Source organism: Anolis carolinensis, chromosome 3, assembly GCF_035594765.1.
Source record: "Anolis carolinensis isolate JA03-04 chromosome 3, rAnoCar3.1.pri, whole genome shotgun sequence".
Lineage (NCBI taxonomy): Eukaryota > Metazoa > Chordata > Lepidosauria > Squamata > Dactyloidae > Anolis > Anolis carolinensis.
The window spans coordinates 162842715-162862440 of NC_085843.1; the positions used below are offsets into that span (position 1 = coordinate 162842715).

Consider the following 19726-nt stretch of genomic DNA (forward strand, 5'->3'; position numbering starts at 1 on the left):
TGGATCATATAGTAGGTGAATAGCAGGCAGTGGACTGGTGGAGGCCAATAGAAACAACACATTTGCATCACATTTTCCTCTAGGGAATACAAGATGATGCATATGGTTTTAATTTAACCTGCATTAATAAATCTGCAAAGAAAGACAGGATGAAAGATTGTGACTTTCCCAAGGCTACACAGTGAACTTTATGCTGAGCTTTAAAACTGGGCTTCCTAAATCAAAACCAAGTACCAGTTGCACTATGCAATGAATCTCAAACTACATCCTGAGAAGAAGACAGGTTTGTGTCTTTCTCTTCAATTGCCTCTGAACTCCTAGAGAAACAGTTCTGTCAAAACACCATAAATATTTTAAAGGCAATTCGAAACATAAATAATAGGTAACTGTTCCTTCCTATTTGTTCTTTAAAAAAAACACTCCCCCTGGCAAAGGTATAATAATGATATCTAAGTAAGGTGGTTATTGTTTACAATCCCCAGATCTGTACCTTATCACTGTCATCTTCAAATCACTAAATATAAAATTACACAACTGCAATCAACTAGAAAGGTCTTATTTCCCAAAAGCAAAACCTAATAGAACTTAATTCAGGACATTATAATGATCTATGAGAGGATGGAACTTTGCAATCAGTTTTGCTGGGAGACTGCAAGGCTACCTTATTATTAGAGCACATAAGGAAAAGTTAAAATATATATTTTGTGTATTTTTAAAGGTTAAGGTGTTTTGCTACTGCTCATATTTTGACATTGTTGTTTATAGCTGAATTTTTTAGACTCCCTCATTTTGTAAAGTAGCTCATAATATCACGTGGTGTGTTGAATCAGTACGAAAAATCAATACCTTCAGTATATGACCTGATATAATTTTTTTATTTAAACTCAGCTTTTACTGAAGCTTTGCTGAATGAAGTGCACTCAACTTGAATTTATAGAAAATTAATCAAAAAGAATCAGATACATGTAGCGCTGGGCACATTTATAGCACAATGTAGCAATGCTACTACAGCAGTGGCACAAATGTCTGGCAAATGACATAGAACCAATCAGATCTTCTCCCTCTTCTGTAAATGAGTTACAATTGACCTATAGGTGTCTTGAAATGGTCCCTAAGAATGGGATAAGAGGGTATTCATTTTGTATCCTTATGTTCTTTACTGGGCTAGCACAGCAAATGTAACCATAATGATTGCAGACCTTCAGTAACACCAAACTGGGAAAGCGTGGTAGAAGCCTTCAGGTGTTCTGTCACCTTAGGAAGGTGATATGAGGCTGTAAGTTCAGTTTGGTATTTAAAGCATTACTAAGCTAGTACCTTAACTGCCCCATTTTACAAAGAATACACCACCTTGATTTTAAAGTGCCATAAATGTCTTGCATTGGGAGAATAACATAGTGCAGTAAAAGCAACCTGGCAATTTTGAAAGTCAAGCTAAATCACATCAATTCTTCTCCAACGATTCTGGGTACCAAATTAAGCACAAGTATTACTTAGATTTTGATGTGTCTATTTTTATGCTGATGTCCACGAATTTCTGTACCTAATGCTCCTTTTTCATGCACATAAATTTAAGCTGATTTATTTTATTTCTTTCCGACCACTGTAAGTTTTTATCGTTTTAATACACATCTGTATATTTTAACTTTGCTTTGAGTTCTGAAGTTTTATAAGCTGCCAGAAGTTTAATTGAAAGTCAGAGTATACACAACAAATGAATAAAATGCATCTAGAAATGAAATTCTAGAAAGAATGTTTCCAATTACTTCTTCTTTCATTGTAAAATATAACCTGCCATAAATAATATTCTGTATTTAACATACATAGTTTTAATAAATAAAATATTCAAAGATAACTCGTTATTTTAAGAATTGGTGAAACATTTTCATTAGATATATGAAAAGTATGTAAGAAAGTTAATAAAGTAAATTAGGTATACAAAATATTCTCTTAAAAGTTCACCCAATGCTTCTTCTGTCTTTTTTTCCTTTTAAATCAAGATCTAAGATTACTCTTATTTACTTTCAGACAATATGCTCATTTTCAAGTAAATCATATACTGTAATGTTTTTTCCAAAACGGGACAAATTCCTAGCTGCTCTACTTGCCTGATCTTTGGTTAAGACAGTGGTTCTCAACCTGGGGTTCCCAGATGTTTTTGGTCTTCAACTCCCAGAAATCCTAACAGCTGGTAAACTGGTTGGGATTTTTGGGAGTTCTAGGCCAAAAACATCTGGGGACCCTAGGTTGAGAACCACTGGGTTAAGACTTTTTACCATTATACTTTTTTATTCTGATCTGGATTTTTTTTAAAAAAACCTCTCCAGTGCTTAGCTAACTTTTAATCCCTTCATAAACAACTTTACCTCAATTTACTCACAGACATGGCCATTTTAATCATGCATATTCCTCTAATACTGGGGTGGACAAATGACAAGATTCTATAATCACACTACCCTTCCTTCCTCTCCTGAGAACTTAAGGGGATGCATAACACTCATACATCTGCATATTTTTAATGAAAAGTGGTCCCCATACACTCCAAGGTATCGTATACTATGGGGTATAATACCAGTTTTTAAATAGTAATTCTCAAACTATCAAAGACTACATTGATCCAGTATCTACCAATCCCTATGGGTGCCAGTTAACTGAGAGTCTACTGTAATGGGAATAGAGTAGAGCTAAAAGCATTGACAAATGACAGTGAACAGATCAGAGTTCAGACTACTATCACCCAACTAGGTGAAAACCTTTTTGTGTAGAAATTAAGTAATAACAATCAATAGTTTTATGGAAAGAATTTGACAGGCTTCATAGCTCACCTTTCACAACTCAGCATCAATCTTATGTCACATAGTGCCCTAATATAATAATAATAATAATAATAATAATAATAATAATAATAATAATAATAATAATAATAATTTTATTTCTTACTCGGCTCAAGGTGTGTTACAACATTGTTAAAACAATCAAAACACACAATTATTTAAAAACACTCTATAAAATACACATATTAAAACATATTTACATACAATACATAATAAAATACACAAACAAAAATTAGACATAAAATTGAAGTTTAAAATTTGTCATAACTTATTAATTCATTTAAAAACAATGGGGTTGAATCTGAAGGGCTGATTCAAATTTCTAGGTGAAGAAAGGTGCTTCCAATGGTGCACCCCAAGCTGTTCTTTCATGAATGACCATGAACCAGTGGTAAATGGAAAAAATTATCCCATTCTCTACCACAAGTGAAAGTCTGCTCATAGACAGTGTGAAACCCCACCCTTTTTCTTCAGGACCATGTTCTTCAACTGTCTGCAGATTAAAGTATCGTTCACTTACAATTGTATACTAGCTAGCACTTTTATAAATCGATAGAACTGTTTCTCAAAAAGCTTTCAAACTTAAACTATGCGTGGCTCCTGGGTCATAGCTCTGCGCCTTTGAGAAAGAATGCTGCTATCAAGAACATTTCACACTTCAACCGAAAATTCATTTAGCACTGCTTGCTTTCAACAGCACTAAGTAAAAATAGAAGAGGATGGTACAGAAAGTTGAAAAGTACACAGCCATTAATAAAGTGTTAAGACCCCATGTACAATGTATGTAACATATTTTTAAAGGATTCTAAAGGAAGCAAATAAACTACAGCTAACAAGCAAAGGGGGGGGGGGGGGGAAGAGACATGCAGAAAGGTTCGCCTCTAAACTAGCCTCTTTCTGAAAAGTTGGAAACATAACTCCACTTGCTGCCGGTCTGCTTCTGGGCTAATTACAAAATACTGGTTATTAATACCTATAAAGCCCTAAACGGTGCAGACCCAGAATTTGAAAAATCACATCTCTTTGTATAAACCAGCATGAGCACTTCAGTCTGCGGAGGCCCTGCTCTCGGTTCCACCCCCGCCCCAAGCGTGGTTGATGGGGACAAGAGAGGGGCATTCTCCGTGGCCACTCCCCGCCTCTGGAACTCCCTCCCTAAAGAACTAAAAATGGCCCCCTCCCTCCTCTCCTTTAAAAAGCTTTTAAAGACCCATCTATGCAACCTAGCTTACAGAGGAGAGGAGAATTCACGTATATGACATACACTCCTGCCCTGACAAGGGATATTTACCTCAGCTAGCTGATGTTGTTATATTATATTATGCTTTTAATGTAGTTTGTATTAATTGGTTTGATATTTTGTGTCAATTATGTTTATTTAGTTTAACCCTTGGTTTTGGTTGTTTATAATTTATATTGAGTTTATGTTATTTTATGTTTTGCCTTGATTGTTTGTTTTTAGGCATTGAATGTTTGCCTTTTTTTTTTGTAAGCCTCCCTGAGTCCTTTTGGGAGGCTTTGGGGTGACTACATGCCATCTCGAGTGTTATTGGGATGGCATGTAGACACCCCCTCCAACCTTAGGAAAGCCCGGGTTTCTGGGGATGTGTGTGAACTTAAATCCACACCGAAGTGGGTTTTTTAAACTCACTTTGGCACATTTAATTATTCTTTTGCGGTATTTATATATCATCCTTCTCAACCTCGAAGGAGACTCAGGACAGTTCACAGTGTTGGCAACAATTCAATGCCCTACAGAAGAACTACAGAAGAAGAGATGGACTACAGAAGAAGAGATGGCTCTGGGGAAGGGGAGCACAGGGGTGAATGTAAATAAAAGAGGGGGAAATGTATAGAATATGTTTATATAATTGTAACTTTTTCTCAATAATAACAATAAAAAATTTTTTTAAAAAAAACAATTCAATGCCCTCGATAAAAAAACCAATATAAAACATCAAAGTTGACCCTCCCCTAATAAAACATTAAATATTATTAATCACATCACATGAAATAACATCATATATCACACAAAGACATACCACTGTCTGTAAACAGTTCGGGATCAATGCACTTTCAACTTCGGGATCAATGCACTTTCAACTTTCACTTTAACTTTAAATATTCCTATGATGGGCCAAACGCCTGGTTCCACAGCCAGGTCTTTAGCTATCTCCTAAATGTCAGGAGGGAGGGGGCTGACCCAATCTCACTCAGGAGGGAATTACACAATGTGGGGCCACCACCGAGAAGGCCCTGTCCCTCGTCCCCACCAGCTGCACCTGTGAGGCCAGTGGGGCCGAGAGTAGAACCTCCATGGAAGATCTTAATCTATGAACAAACATTCAAGTCATTTATGGATGTGCCTTTAGTGTGAAGAGTGCCCAAATCTGATCTGTGGTGGTGAAATTACACATGGAGCTGATCTGGATTAATGTGGAGCAAAGCTGCTTAATGTAGCTTTAACTAAACTTGTGGATTGCTGCCTGAGAAGTTGAAACAACCTGCAACTTTGAGCCCATGTAAACAGTTGGGCCAGTTCCCAGATGGCACTGGCCGCAACTATTTACATGGCTATCTCTTGTTGTCTGGGCTCAACCAGTACTCACGGTTACCTCCTGTTCCCTTGTCATGGGAATCTCTGGCTGTGACATGGGTCCTGCCAGTCGGTTGTCACCTGGAGTGATGCTGGCCAGAGCAACAAAGCAAACAAAGAGGGGATAGGGAGAGAAAGGATCGATCCCTGATCTCACCCCTCTCTCATTACTCTGGTATCCCACCCAAGTGACCAGTAGGACCCATGTTGCACCTGCAGAGCGCCATGACAACAAGAACTAGAGAGGCTCTAAGGGAGGCTGTCTGGCAGTGCTGAACTGGGTTAGGCACTGTAGGGTGGTCAGGACTCCCTCTTACCATCCTGGGGCTGATTCAGTGTACACCACACCAGATTGGCTTTGGGATAAGGGTAGATCCACCTATAATCACATACAGTCCAAAAATGAGGGAAATGGGACATATTTGGCATGTCTGCAGATTACAAACAAATTGTGGCTTGTATTACTCATTACTTGGTTGTTTTTCCCAACTCCTTTCACAGTAGACTGCTAAAGAAGCAAATCAAGGACAACATACATTTGCCGGTTCAGACAACAGCCAATTGTTTTTTAAAAACACACACATAAGAGTTCATAACCAAGAAATTAAGGTCTTTAAAGATTCATTCTGTATTTTGTGGCTAATTAACAAATTGCAAACGGTTAGCAAACCTGGTTTCACACTTCTTAAAAAGCTAGGAAAACACATGATGCCACGTTGAGATATGAAAATATTATAACTGACTGGTTTTATGGCTAAGTTAATCAGAAAACTGTTAAATGGATCATACAAAGTGTGAAGTCTGCAATTTTCACAAAAATACCTGAAGTTCCAAAGGCAACATCCCATGGTGAACTAATAGGCTGCTCGTCTCCTCTGGCTCCTCCTTCCTTATCTGTCCCTTGTATTCCAACTCCTGCAACAGTGCTCACCATTTCTAACTGCAGGTCAACCTAGAATTAAGTTAAGAATTTTATTTTCTCTCTGATGACAAATATTAAACTGGAAATAATGTAAAATAGATTTGATTATTAATTGTTTGCAATTGTGGTGATACTATGGATTTCCTCAGTATTATACAGTATGGCATCCATATCTGCGAGACCGGCATCCATGATTCCATTTACCCACATCTGGCAAAATATGTCCTCTCTGGGCATTTTCTAGGTCCTTCAGTGTAACTATAATATTATTGGGCCAAATATCCTCCATTTTAATTGGGTTTGCTGTTATCTGTAGTTTCACATATCCACGTGAAATCCAGGAATGTATTCCCATTGCATATGGAGGTTGTATTGCATATACAGAGAAATGTGGCTTCATATTCTATATGTAGAAAAAAATTTAAACATGTGTGTTGATCTCAGAAAAACCTCTTAAGTTTAAAATGCTGGAAATGAACATAAATAGGATATAGTCCAAATTATATTCCTAGATGTCTTCCAAAGGAATGGAGACAAAACATATGATCCTGAAGAGCCACAATATCATTATTTTAACATTTAAAATGGAATACAGAAATCACAGCATACAACATTATTACCACATTCCTTTCTCTTTAGAAAAGCGCTAAATTGTTGATTCTAATAACTTGCCTTAAAAGCATATGTCAAGAGAACAATAAGTCTGTTCCAAATACTTTTAAAATATATTTATAAATATTTGGCAGTATTTTACATTCAGTTACACTGCATAGTCCTTGAATAATTGCTTTGACATCACTTTCTGTCCATGATCCTAGGAAGAAAATATAGCCATTATACTTTAATTTTTTTCCAATTAAGAAAGTTTACCTTTCTAATCAGATGGTTTTCTGTATCTGCTACATAAATAATATTGTTCTTTATGGCCACCCCCTGTGGTGAATTAAATGTGGCTTCTGAATATGTGCCATCTTTTCTTCCACTATCTGGTCCTTAACAGAACAGAAAACAACAAACAAATCATCAGAATAAAAATTTGCAAAAGATCAACAATTGAAACTGCTGATACAAAGCTTGGTAGTAATCCTAAAATCTTTTATTTTAAAAAAAACTCAACGAAGACACAATGTTTTGTAGTCTGCAGTTCTTAATATTTAAAAGGATTCTTAAAATCAGTATGTTGTTTAGAGAGATTTGTATTATAACTGTATTATATCATTTAGCATACAGTATTTGCTGTTTCTGTTCTATTTGCTGTTTCAGGAAAATAACTTATACTTGCTTAAAAAACAGAATTGACACTGGAATATATTCTGCACATTTTTCATGATTTAATTTTAGCACAAATAACAGTGAAGCAATCCTACTGAAACTGTACCTTAAGTCAGGAATAGGCACTTGGGAGTGCCATAAGCCCTGGCCATGTTTCCCATGCCTGAATTTGCAAATTTACGATTTCCTTACTGGTCTCCTATAGACCCTGAAAAGCTTAATGAAGTCCAAGGGAAACCAAAACCATATTTAAATTGAAAATACAATAATTTTTAATAAAAATAAAATATAAAAGCAGTGGCTTTGTCAAAAATTATCCACTGTTGCAACCTCATTGTTTTTAATTCGATGTTTGTGTTTTTTCGGCTGCTGTGTATATATTATTATTGGTTTTTATAATTGTTCTTTGATGTTTCATATTTTATTTCATCATTGTTTTGTATCTGATTTTGCTGTAAGCCGCCCCGAGTCCCCTTTGGGGGAGATGGAGGCGGGATATAAATAAACTTATTATTGTTATTATTAAAAATTCCAGCATGGCTTTGGGCACGTCTATACTAACCACTTAGCACAGAAGGCAGCCGAATCATCTAGGTGGTGGCTAAACCGTTATTCAAGTTGTAGGTTGCTCTGAATTCTGCCCCAGAATTCAGAGTAGCCCATGAGTTTGGGCCCATGGAAACAGTCACTCCATACCTCACAACCTCTGAGGATGCCTGCCATAGATGTGGGTGAAACGTCAGGAGAGAGTACTTCTGGAACATGGCCATATAGCCAGGAAAACATACAACAACCCATTTTAATGCCCTTGCTTTGGCCATTAAACACATTACCCTGATATGGATTTTGGAACTATTCTGACATATAGTTATTGCAGTAAGGTTTAGCAATGAATGTAATAAATATATGCAGATGGAGGAATGGAAAGAATCTAACTCAACAACATGATAACATCAGAGGAAACATCATCATTACTGTAGAAATATCCTTTTTGGAATGGATTACTTGGAACTGAAAGAGGAAGATTATGGATCACGTTTTTAAAGTCAAATTTCAAGTATTTCCATGTCACATATTCAGGAATATAATCAAATCAGAACAGGGAGGTACTCACAGTGATGCAAGATTTATGGGGAGCAGCAGAAAGAAGAAAGCAGGTATACGTGTATTTTGAATCTTATTACTAGGCACTTGTATCTAATTACCTTGACTATAATTATAGGCAAAACACTTTCACCCTTTTTGGTGCCTTCATTTCCATTTTGGTGATGATCAATTGATCTCGTCCATGAACATCAGTCCAATATGATGTAAAAAAATAACTGAAGCAATGTTTCATACACATAAAATTAGTTATTAATACTACTGTAACAGGTAACACAGAATTAAGGATCTGCTGAGCTAGCTTAAAAGCCATGTGCTGATCCATCTATATTACTCTTACCTCCAACAGTGTACAGAATCTGACCAGTTTTCTTCACCACCAAAATCCTATGATGTCCAGTATCGGCTATTACTAATCTGTCCCCTGAGCTGTCCACTGTGACCTTCCCAGGGAACAACAAAGGTGAAGGTGGCAAAGAGTCTCTGTAGAGTCGTGTTCTGATTGTGTTAGCATTGATTTGTCCTTGTTCCTTGTAATACCTTAGGGCTATGGATGCAAATAGAAACAATTTCTCCTTCTGTCCTTCACCAACCACAGTGAACAGCATATTCCCACGGGGCCCAACGATGATCAAGGTTGGCCAGCAAGACACTTCCAGCTCATGCCACAGAGTTGCATCGGCATCATTTACCACAGGGTGAGTGATGTTGTATCTTAGAACAGCACTTTTTATGTTATCCAGAATCTTTTCATTTGGAAATTTTGCTGAATGAACTCCAACAACAAAGAGACCATCTGAAAATACAGATAAAGGAAAAGAAACAATGACCCTTGTCATCTGATAACATATGACATCTGATAAAAGATACCCTCTTTAGGTATTTTCTAGGTCCTCCATACAATTTTATGATATACTTCCACCTGATTTTGAACACAAAGTTGTGCTGGAGGACTTTGCAGTGTCTAGATAGGTGTCCTAGTTCCTTTAGCACTATGGCATGCCTACATTGGAAGTCATTAATTCAATAAGTTTTGCTATTATCCACATTTTTTCTATCTGCAGTAAGTTCAGGAATGTATCCCCTGTGGATACAGGGTTCGTACTGTACATAGCAATCAAAAAGATTGTATATATTAGCCACAATTTAAGTTCTTTGCACTTTGCAGTAAGAAACTATGGAGTGCATTGTTACACATTGTGGGAGAGTTGATAATGGAGTAGGAACCATGTGCATTTCCACATGTTGTTGAACTGCAACTCTAATGGTACTCCTCTCTAATGGCATTCCTCGTCACTGGCTATGTTGACTAACTCTGATAGCAACTGGAGGTCTACAGGAAACCCCCAAATTACGAACATGATAGATTCTGAAGGTTTGTTCTTAAGTTGAATTTGTATGTAAGTCAGAACTGATACATTTTAAGTGTAACTATAGCCGTGTGTGTGTGTGTATGTTTAGCTATCATAGGGAAGGTTTAACACCCATGTGAAGTTTGTTTTGCTGTCTTTACCCCTGTTCAGAAGATTTCACCTCACTTTCTGTGCCTATGATAATTGGATTTTGAAAAATTTGGCTTGTTGTGGAAACAAGGATTGGTGATAAAGCTTCAGTGGAGTCACCTCTTCCCCATGTTAACTATTCCAGGAGTGGATTTCCCTTCCGAGGGGTAGATTTCTCTCACTTCCTCTTGTCTCACCCCCGTTCTTAACAATGAGTTGTTTGTAAATTGGATATTTGTAACTCAGGGGCTGCCTGTACATGATTCCCACCCTTGGTTTAGATACATGCAATTCCATATATATATATATATATATATATATATATATATATATATACATACACTAGCTTGGGGACCCGGCGGTGCCCGGGTTATTCGTAGACGGCATTGAGTTGTTTTGGATATTTTGAATGGGCCCATTTGTGCAGATCTGTGGCTGATGGGGTTTTCAGTGGGAGGCAATTTGGGTGAAGGTACTGCAAATCCCATAATCCTTTGTCCATCCTCCCACAAACTGCTGCAGGGTGTAAAGTGTGTCATCTGGGATATGTATGCTGAGTTTGGTTCAGTTGTGTCGTTTGTGGCAGTTGCAGTGATCTCAGGAAGTGAGTGAAGGTATTGCAAATCCCATCATCCATGGTCCGTTGTCCCCCAAACCACATCAGGATGTAAAGTGGGTGAAAGGGAGTATGTGTGGCAAGTTTTGTCTTTATCAGTCATTGTTGTGGGTTGCTGTGGTCTCAGGAAGTGAGTGAAGGTACTGTAAATCCCATCATCCTTGGTCTGTTGACCCTCAAACTGCAGGAGGGTCATGTGGGGCATATGTGTGAAGTATGGTTATGATGCGTCATTGGATAGAGTAACAGTGGACAGCGGAAGGGAAAACATTTGAAAGTACTGCAGATCCCATCATCCATGGTCCGTCCTCCCCCACACCACATCAGGGTGTAAAGTGGGGTACATAGCATCTGTGTGCCAAAATTGGTGTAGTTGTTTCAGTCATGCGCGTCTCAGTGGTCTGTGGGAGGTGAATCAAGGGAAGGTACTGTATGTAAATCCCATAATCATTGGTCCATCCTCCTCCAATTGGCACCAGGATGTAAAGGGGGTCACAGGGGCTCTGTGTGCCAAATGTGGTCCAGATCCATCACAGGTGAGCACCACAGTGGTGTGTGGGAGCTGAAGCATTTGAAACTACTGCAAATCCCATCATCCATTGTCCAGCCTGCACCAAATGGCACCAGGAGATAAAATGGGTCATGGGGGTTCTGTGTGCGAAGTTTGGTCCTAATCCGTCATTAGAGTAACAGTGGTCTGTCAGAGACAAAGTGTTTGAAAGTACTGCAAATCCCATAATCCTTGGTCCATCCTCCCCCAAACTGCTGCAGCATGTGAAGTGTGTCATTTGGGATATGTGTGCCAAGTTTGGGTCTGTTCTGTGATTCGTGGCAGTTGCAGTGGACTCTAGAAGTGGGTGAAGGTACTGGAAGTCCCATAATTCTTGGTCTGTCCTTCCCCAAACTGCCCCAGGATATAAAGGGGGTCATGGAAGTTCTGCGTGCCAAGTTTTGTCCAGTTACGTGACTGGTGGGCATCGCAGTGGTCTGTGGAAGGTAAAGCAATTAAAAGTACTGCAAATCCCATCCTCCATGGCCCATCATCCCCCAAACGGCACCAGGACATAAAATGGGTCATGGGGGTTATGTGTGCCAAGTTTGGGCCAGGTCCGTCATTCGTGGCGGTCACAGTTGTCTGTGAAAGTGGGAGCCAATCAGAACGCTGCCACATACTCGCAAACAAACATTGACTTTTATTATATACTAGCTTGGAGACCCGGCGATGCCCGGGTCATTTGAGAAAGGCACTGTTTGCCTGTGTTCCAAGTGTAGCCTATATCCAATGTCAGCTGGGTTCAGTGGGTGCGGGTGAGCTCCAACTCTCATATGCAAGTCCCATCGTCCAGTGTCCATCCCCCTCCAAACAGAGCCAGTATGTAGAATAGGTCATGAGGGCTCCATGTACCATGTTTGGTCTTGATCAGTCATTTGTGTGGGTCGCGGTGCTCTCAGGAAGTGAGTGAAGGTATTGGAAGTCCCATCGTCCATGGTCCATCATCCTCCAAACTGCACCTGGGTGTAGAGTGAGTCATGGGTGTTCTCTGTTTGAAGTTTGGTCTTGATGAGACTGATGGGGGTGACAGTGGTCTCAGGAAGTGAATGAATATACTGCAAGTCCCATCATCCAAGGTCCAAGCTCTTTCAAATCTCACCAAGATGTAGAGTGGGCCATGGTGGCTCTATGTGCCAAGTTTGGTCTTGATCAGTCATTGGTGGGGGTCACAGTAGTCCCAGGAAGTGACTGAAGATATTGTAAGTCCCCTCATCCACGGTCCCTCTTTCCCCAAACTGCACCAGGATGTAAAGTGGGCTACCCTGCACCTGCGTGTCAAGTTTGATACAGTTTTGTCATTCATGGGCATCACAGTGGTTTGTGGGAGGTGAATTGGATGAATGTACTGCAAATCCCATAATCCTTGGTCCACCCTCCGTCAAACTGCTGCAGCATGTGAAGTGTGTCATTTGGGATATGTGTGCCTGGTTTGGTTCAGTTGTGTGATTTGTGGCAGTTGCTGTGGTCTCAAGAAGTGAGGGAAGGTACTGCAAATTCCATCACCCTTGGTCCATCCTGCCCCAATATACATCAGGATGTAAAGGGGTCGACAGGAGTTCTGTGTGCCAAGTTTGGTCCATTTCTATCATTGGTGGGCATTGCAGTAGTCTGTGGGAGTTAAAGTGTTTGAAAGTACTGCAAATCCCATCATCTGTGGTCCATCCTCCCCCAAATGGCAGCAGGTCATAAAGTGCATCGTGGAGATGAAGTGTGCCAAGTTTGGTGCAGATCCGTCATTCCTGTTGGTCTCAGTGGCCTGGGATAGTGGCGGCCAATCAAAACGCGAGCACATATTCCGCCAGGCCAATCAAAACGCTGATACATACTCCGATTTCACTTTTATTATATATATAACTATATATAGAAGTGCACTGTCACTACTGTAAAAATGACTCAGGCTTGTTGATCCAAGATTAGTATCTACCTAATCCACATGGCGTCACTGTCAAAATGGTCTCTTGATATCATTTTGAATTGCCAGGAAATTTTTATAGCAATAAAGATGCTATCTATAATATCAATGTCCCATGAGTTACTTTCCTTGGAGACTGAAATTTTAAAATTTAAAGGCATTTTATGAAATTTTAATTTTAACAGTACAAAGAATCAAATCAAATTAGTAATAGTAAAGATCAAATCAAATTTTTATGTTAAAATGTAAATATCTTTTTTCTTAATCCCTTCTAAAACCATTGCAAAATAGCTAGCAATCCTTTTGGGTAGAAAACGAATAATAATTTGCAGAGGATGATTTAGATTTGAACAACAGCATAAGAAAAGGATAGAGTATCTCTGGGCTCTTTCTCTTCTACTGTTGCAGTGAGAAAATATGCAGACTCTCACAAATGTATTTCTCTCACATGCATGTATGTGTTTATGTTGGTTGAACCTCTTCCCACTCCTCGATTTGCCTTACTTGATTCACTATTCCAATAACATGTGAGGAGCAAGTACAGTGGTTAGAGAGATTGCCAGAGGCAGGTTAAGTTATCATGTAACCAGTTTACTTAGTGTTCTGCAAGCATGTAGAGCAAACTAAATGGAAATTAATTAATTATATAGCTATAACTTTTTAATTAGACATAATTCAGTAGCACAAATAGTATATGCACTTAATGATCTTATATGAAATATTATGGCTGCTGAGTTAGCTAAAATGCTTGCAGAATATGTATAATTTTCAGAGTGGGAATGCAAGTTAGTGCTTTTCTTTGTTATTTCAATCTATTCAGTGTGAATCAATTTATACTATCCCCCAAATCCATAAAAAGAAGTTTTTTCCTATCTCAAGTGTATTCCCTAGTGAATAGACATGTAAAGAACAAGCCCCAGGGGCAGATCCTTTCCTCTTTCACTCATATTTTAGGGTTATTAATGCCTGCCATGCTTAACCTTGGAATTTCTAAACTACAGTTTGAAAATGCTCTATAATTGCAAAACTCTAAAATCCCTGTTTCTCTAAGATAAGCAAATATTAGAAATCTACAGCTGCACATGTAGAAGAAATTCTGTCAGTGATGCGGCTCTGTGAACTGTTTTGCAAGAGCTCATCAAATACCTTGTGCAAGAGACTGTGAAACAACTTCAGGTAGCATTTATAATAAGACATTATGAAAAATATTTCATAAAAAGACAAGACTTCTTTGGATTTCTATTTTTTTAACAAATGCAAAGATTTGAGCTCAGTCATAAATATTCCTTTAGCACACAGAAGATATCTCACTCTAGAAAAATGGCAGCCCTGAATTCACTCCACTTACATTAACAACAGTATTTTAAGACTTTAACATAATCGCTCACCCACCCTCCCTTCCTCGTTCACTTACCAGGCCGGGTCCCAGCAGCGGCGATGGCAGTACTGGGACCTGGCGGGGTGAGTGATCGAGAAAGCGAGGGCCTTTGCCACCCTCCGCCCCTTGCCCGCACTCTGTCCCTCGCTCACTCACCTGGCTGGGTTCCGGCAGCACCGGGACCCAGCAGGGAGAGTGAGTGAGAGGGCAAGCAAGGGAGGGAGGGCATTGCCACCCTCTGTCCCCTGCCCACCCTCCGTCCCTCGCTCCGGCGCCTGGCAAGGCAAGTGACTGAGTGAGTGAGAGAGGGAGCCAGATTTTGTTCATTTTCATGGTTTCTTCCTTTTACAAAACTCCAAAATCAAAACAGTAGATGGGAACCAACACTCTGAGGGCTTGACTGAACAAAGGATGCCCCCAGGCAAGAGACAAAACATTTCCAATGTAATTAGGGTGATTAACTGAAACATTAATGCTGGCTCCCAGTGACAAAGGACTCTTGCCACACCCTGGACTCTACACAGATATATATTCTTTCCTTTCCTTACTTAGTTTATCCATACCTCACAACCTCTGAGGATGCCTGCCATAGATGTGGGCGAAACGTCAGGAGAGAATACTTCTGGAACATGGCCACACAGCCCGAAAGACATACAACAACCCTGTGATCCTGGCCATGAAAGCCTTCGACAACACATTATAATAGCTGTTTATCACACAGATAAATGTATACATGACATATTCAACTGTATTATTATTAGACTTCATGTATTTTGTGGAACATTTCTTGTTGCCTGGCTCATGTTGGTCCTATGATACAGTTTCCTTGGCATTATTTATTCAGAGGAGGTTTGTCATTGACCCCTTTTTCGGCTAAATAATTATGTAATTCCCAAGGTTGCCTAGTGGGTTCCCATAGCTGAGCCGGGTTTTAATGCTGGCTTCCCACAGTTCTAGTCTGACAGTAAAAATGACAACACCACACAGGTTCAGGAAAATGCACAGTAACATTGAGATTCCACAAATATCAAGCTGCTATCTTGAGTTTTCATGAAGAATAAGTTACACACTGAATGAACTGTAGTCATTTTAGCAATTATGATTATGATGCGGTTACTGGTTGATAATAATGATGCAAATAAATTTCCAGTAATATTTATAATCAAGTAAATAAATAGTGGAACAAATGTTGAAAACCAATCCCAATTTTCCCCTAGTTCCTTTTTCTACAACCTCCCCTGCAAAAAAAGAAAAAGAAAAAAAAGGATTTTACCAGATATAATAGAGGAGTGGTTAGAAAATAAAGAAAGTTCAATTTTCCACTTTAAAAAAAATTATATCACTCTCTAGTGCAAAAAACTGAAAAACTCCAAGGAATCTTCCCTACCATCCTCTTATGCACTGTTGACAGACCAACACCATAGATAAGATTCTAGCATTCTGTTCTGTTAATTAGATCCAAGGAACTGTGAAAAGTGATAGCTATCAGGTTTCAAGAGTCATTCTCACAACACATTTCATTCCTATCTACACATACACTCATGTATAACTATATATAAGTACAAAAATAGTGTGTGAGTTAGAGAGAGGACCCTTTAAAACACATTGTATTTAATCATTTATCAAATGAAAGAAGGGCATTCTGGTTTTTAAATGCATCCTGTGTTATAGTTTCAGCCCAAGAATAAGAACAGCAGCATGAGATGGCAAAATTGTTCCCATCTTGGATCTATTCCAATTTCCTTTTATCTAAATCTGGCAGAAGAGTTCAAAGAGTGAGAGGAGTGTTTAGTGAGAGCAAATGTACAGTGTAATCAAGGCAGCTCTTCACATCCTTCTGTCATGGCCTGACATGCAGAAGATTTCAAGGCAGGCATTGCAATCGGCTTTCTAAATATTGCTGCCCTTCCTCACTTTTCATGAACTGAGAAGGAGTTGCCTAAATACAATGTCTCTGCTGTCACTTTACTACAGAAGCAAGGGATATGGATAACCATTATTTATTTGTATTAACTAGACAAAAGGTTGCAATAAAGCACAAACTGAAATCTGTGTGACTTAGGGAGAACCTACATGGGTCAAATGAATTGATGTGAGGATGAATGGGCTCCATGGCAACTGGCTTCACCGAGCCACGTGGGCACCATTCAGCCACTGGAGCACAGTGCAAACAACCATCAGATGCCAAGCTGGTTCAGTGACTGTCCATTTTTTGCGGACTGGAGTACCCCATTCCAGATCAACATCACAATTTGTGGCACATGTAGATGGCCCTTTAATTATGAGTACACATGCATAAGAATGGGTGATGGGGAATAGCTACATCTGTGAGTTGAATTACATTAAACATTGCATTACATATGTCAGTTGGATGTTCTAAGGCAGTAGTCTCCAGCATTTTTACTCAAGAGATATACAACTATTACTAAATTTAGGGCTACTTCAAACATCAATGGAAAGGCAGCCCCAGGTTGAATAAAACGTGGGAAATATATTATGGAGAAGAGACTCATGTGTAAAAACCGACTGTAAATGTACCAGGCATTTGGTCAATTACCATTTCCTAGCTGTTTGTCACATACATTCATAGCTATGTTGCTCTACACACTACCATAGCAGTCAATACAGAACTACAAATTAGTACTCTGATACTGAAGTTTTTATTTTAATTTGGGCCCCATTTATCAAAAAATATGCCCAATATATTGCTTAAGAAGAAAGCCTTAATTGAAGAGAAAAGTAAATTAAATCCATGGGTTCCTATATCAGTAACAAAATTAGAACTGTTGAAGTTAAACTTCTAGTATCTGAAAATGCAGTTGAATTCCACTGTATACTTAGAAGATTATACAACAGAAGCAAACTGGCCCTCTCCCAAAGAATTTCTGTCAAGAAGCACTTCCTCAAGCAGGAGTCCAGCAAGTCATTTCTAGGTTGTTGATGTGAAATGAATGTTCATTAGAGCTTAAAATAACCTTGTGAATGCCTTTCTGGATGCAGAAATAGCACTAACAATGATAAGAGTAAGAACAGATCAGATAAACACAGTAGCTGGAATAAATTCTTGTGAAATTTGACATTTGTTCCAAGATATACCTTCAAATTCCAGATGTGTACATGTTAACGAACGAATATGCACTGATCTTGGAAATGTCATACAACAGTTCTTTGTTTTTAAGCATTTTCTACATCAGCACGTTCATGATGGAATTATATTGTTAAACAGATGCATACTAAAAGGCTATCTGCAGCATGAGAGTAAAATATGTCAACAATAAAAAGTGATATATGTTCAGAATATATTTATCAGGCTTTCCATGGACAACATTTCTACAGTAGTGGGATTGTGTGTTCTTCTGAGACAAAAGGACACATCGATGTCAGACAGGCTTTCATGGAGGAGCCAGACTAAATTAGCAAACAGCTCCTGGGCAACAGCAGCAGTAGTGGAGTGACATCAGTATCTATTAGCTACAATGGCAGTAGCACCATATCTAAGACCTGTAAGTGTGCAGAAGAAAGCATTAATAAACCCCCTTTTAATGTATATACTGAGAAAACCCTATAATATAGTCCAAATGAAATGAGAGCTTGTGTCAATGATGAAACTACATGGTTGGCGATAATCAAGGAACTACTGGAGAAGAGCATGGCATAATTATGAGTATCACTATGAGTAGTAACATAATTGGACTCAAGCTGAAAAAATGCTCAGCTGTTGATGTACTCAGAGGTGAAAGGAAAATTCAAAGCAATACAACACACATTATAGGGACATGGAATGTGAGGAGCATGAACCAGGGGAAGTTAGATAGACACTGTTACACAATAAATGGAATATATTTTCATTGCAATACTCGGGGTGAGTTCAGCAAAAGTAGATAGGATGGGGGCATTTTATGTCAAATAAATGGACAATGTTTTACTCAGGAAATAAAATTCTAAGAAGAAATATGGTGGTGTTAATAATGAGAAGCAATGTACAATAGCAGTCAAAGTCTGAAAAAATCCTATTAATAAGAATTCAGAAAAATCCATCAGTACTTCCATAATCTAAATTTATGTTTAAAGTCAAAGGCAAAAAAAGATGTTCAAGAAAGAATTGACCTGACTGATAGCTATAAATAACTACAATGTAAAAGTAGAAAATAGAGCACAAACAAAAAATATAGTATACCTTGCCTAAGGTCAAGAAATGAAACTGAAAATCAATCCTGCAGAAACAGTCTGGAGGATCCACAAGTCATTGAAATCCACAAGCATGTGGACAATTCCAACAGAAAGGAAGAAACCATGAAAATGAACAAAATCTGGTTACCAGTATTAAAAAACACCAGAATAAAGACAGCAAATAAAGAACACTACTAAAAATGGGGGAACTCCAGACAGCCACCAATGAAGTGTCAGTTGATTCCTCCCAAACAATGGATCCCCCAGGCAGCAACAGCCAGACTTTGAACCTGCAATGCTATACAATGCTAATCAGATATTAACCCTGAACTCTCACTACAAGCCAAGATTACTAAACCAAGTTTGTCATAGCATGTCTTGGAAAAGACTCACTAGAAAAGACAATAATTTATGATACCGCAAAAGACATAAGGAGGAGGAAAATGAGGAAAAAACCTTGGTGACAACTTACAACACAGTATTAATGAGAATATTTTAATGATCTATGATTCTATCTTGATTCCCATCTTACTTCTCTTGATTTTGATATTCTAGGACATACAGAATTCTCACATTCAAGCAGATTTAAAATTTTTACTAAAGAAATTTTCTATTTATCATATAAACAAACCCATCTTCAAAAAGGATTATTTCAGATTTTAAAAATTACACATATAAATCAAACACCATTGCAATATTTAAATAATTAGAAAATCATACTGATCCTAGATATGTTAAACAGTGTATATTATTATTAATGCACATAATAGCATGATTGCTACTTAAGTATTTTTATTTTAAAAGGACTCTATCTTTTTATTATTATTATTTTGCATTTGTAATCAAGAAGGTTTTTTTTATCAAAAT

The 19726-nt window shown here is 38.3% G+C and overlaps 1 protein-coding gene across 2 annotated transcripts in view; it reads right to left on the reverse strand.

Moving 5' to 3' along the window:
- The window catches only part of nhlrc2 (NHL repeat containing 2), a 53780-nt gene that overhangs the window by 25016 nt on the left and 9038 nt on the right, over positions 1–19726 (reverse strand). For both annotated transcript variants that reach the window (XM_062975707.1, XM_003223439.4), the window contains exons 3-5: positions 9069–9524; positions 7223–7344; positions 6253–6382 (exon numbers count right to left, since the gene is read on the reverse strand). In XM_062975707.1, coding sequence (XP_062831777.1) covers positions 6253–6382; positions 7223–7344; positions 9069–9524 — 708 coding nt within the window. The remainder of the gene's footprint in view (positions 1–6252; positions 6383–7222; positions 7345–9068; positions 9525–19726) is intronic.